Source organism: Bison bison, unplaced genomic scaffold, assembly GCF_000754665.1.
Source record: "Bison bison bison isolate TAMUID 2011002044 unplaced genomic scaffold, Bison_UMD1.0 scf7180017864489, whole genome shotgun sequence".
Lineage (NCBI taxonomy): Eukaryota > Metazoa > Chordata > Mammalia > Artiodactyla > Bovidae > Bison > Bison bison.
The window spans coordinates 11,148,175-11,149,370 of record NW_011495048.1 but is presented as its reverse complement, the minus strand read 5'-3'; the positions used below and the strand labels follow the sequence as shown (position 1 = coordinate 11,149,370).

The 1,196-nt window shown below is 68.8% G+C and overlaps 1 protein-coding gene across 1 annotated transcript in view; it reads left to right on the top strand.

Moving 5' to 3' along the window:
* The first annotated feature begins 6 nt into the window (after positions 1-6).
* The window catches only part of SPRED2 (sprouty-related, EVH1 domain containing 2), a 124,967-nt gene continuing 123,777 nt past the window's right edge, over positions 7-1,196 (top strand). The window contains exon 1 of the mRNA XM_010863329.1: positions 7-518. Coding sequence (XP_010861631.1) covers positions 493-518 — 26 coding nt within the window. The 5' untranslated portion in view covers positions 7-492. The remainder of the gene's footprint in view (positions 519-1,196) is intronic.

The following is a 1,196-nucleotide window of genomic DNA, read 5'->3' as shown; positions in this document are numbered from 1 at the left end:
CCGGGCGCACCTCCCCTGGCCGCCGAGCGCTCCCCGGAACCGTGATTGGCCCGGCCCCCTTGGGGCAACCCCGGGCCGAGCCCCCGCCCGCGGCCGGCCCTCTTCTCCTGCTCTCAGCAGTCCCCGCCGCTCCACCGCGCGCTTGTTTTTCTCCTCCTCTCCCCTACCGCCGTCCCCTGCCCAAATCCCCCCGCTCCGCCCGCTCCCGAGCCCTCGGAGCCCCCGCCCGCCTTTGCCCCTCGGCCCTGCGGCGCTCACTCCCCGCGAAGCTTGCCTGTGCACCCCTTCTCCCAGACCTCACCCCACGCTCCCGTCGCCCTGCTTCCCCTTCTGGCTTCTGCGGCGCCCCCTTCATCTCTAGCAGCTCCCCCCAACCAAATCAGGCGATCTCCGGAGATGTGAAGAAGGGGGGTGGGGGGGAGGATGAGCGGACAGGAAGATGAAGGGAGCAAAGCTGCCCGCCGCGGGACAGGCGTCTAGGTGAACAAGAAAATGACCGAAGAAACACACCCGGACGAGTAAGTTTGGCCGCGGGGGTGGGACGAGGGTGCCCCGCGAGGGCAGCGTGGGGGCCGGGGCTGAGGACGCGGGCGGGGACGCTGTTTGGGTGAACTTGGCTTGGGGTGCAGTGACTCGCTGGTCTGTGGGGTGTGGGACACGAGATTTCCCCCCTTGTTGATGAAGTGAGGAGGGGGCGAAAACTGCTGCAGGCTGGAGGGGGCGCGTGTTGGGTCGGCGGGCTGGTGGCCGCTGCAGGGGCCAAGGGCGCGCGGGTGACCTCCGGGCGGTCCCCGATCCCTCTCCGGGGACTCAAATCACCCCTCCTCTCGAGATCCTCGGCGGCGGGAGCGAAACACCTGACATCCGCGCTCCGGCTTCCAGGGGTCGGTGGGTTTTGACCCGGTGACTTTTGTGACTCTCCCGCCCCCTCCGCTAGCCCCGCGGTCCCTTCGGAAGCCCACTGGGGCCCAGACTCCGCCATGTCGTTTTCTTGAATCGCTCTCATTTGCATACCACATTTTCATTCATAAAAAACACTGCGGAGCTAAGGGAGGACTGGGCGCGGGTTGCGCTAGGGTCTGCGTGCACCCGGGTCCCTGCGCGGGCCGGCGTGCTGGAGCAGCCCTGGGGCCCCGCGGCGCGTGTGCGTGTGTGTGCACGAGTTGGCCAGCCGGGGACAGGCGCCCCGCGGGGTC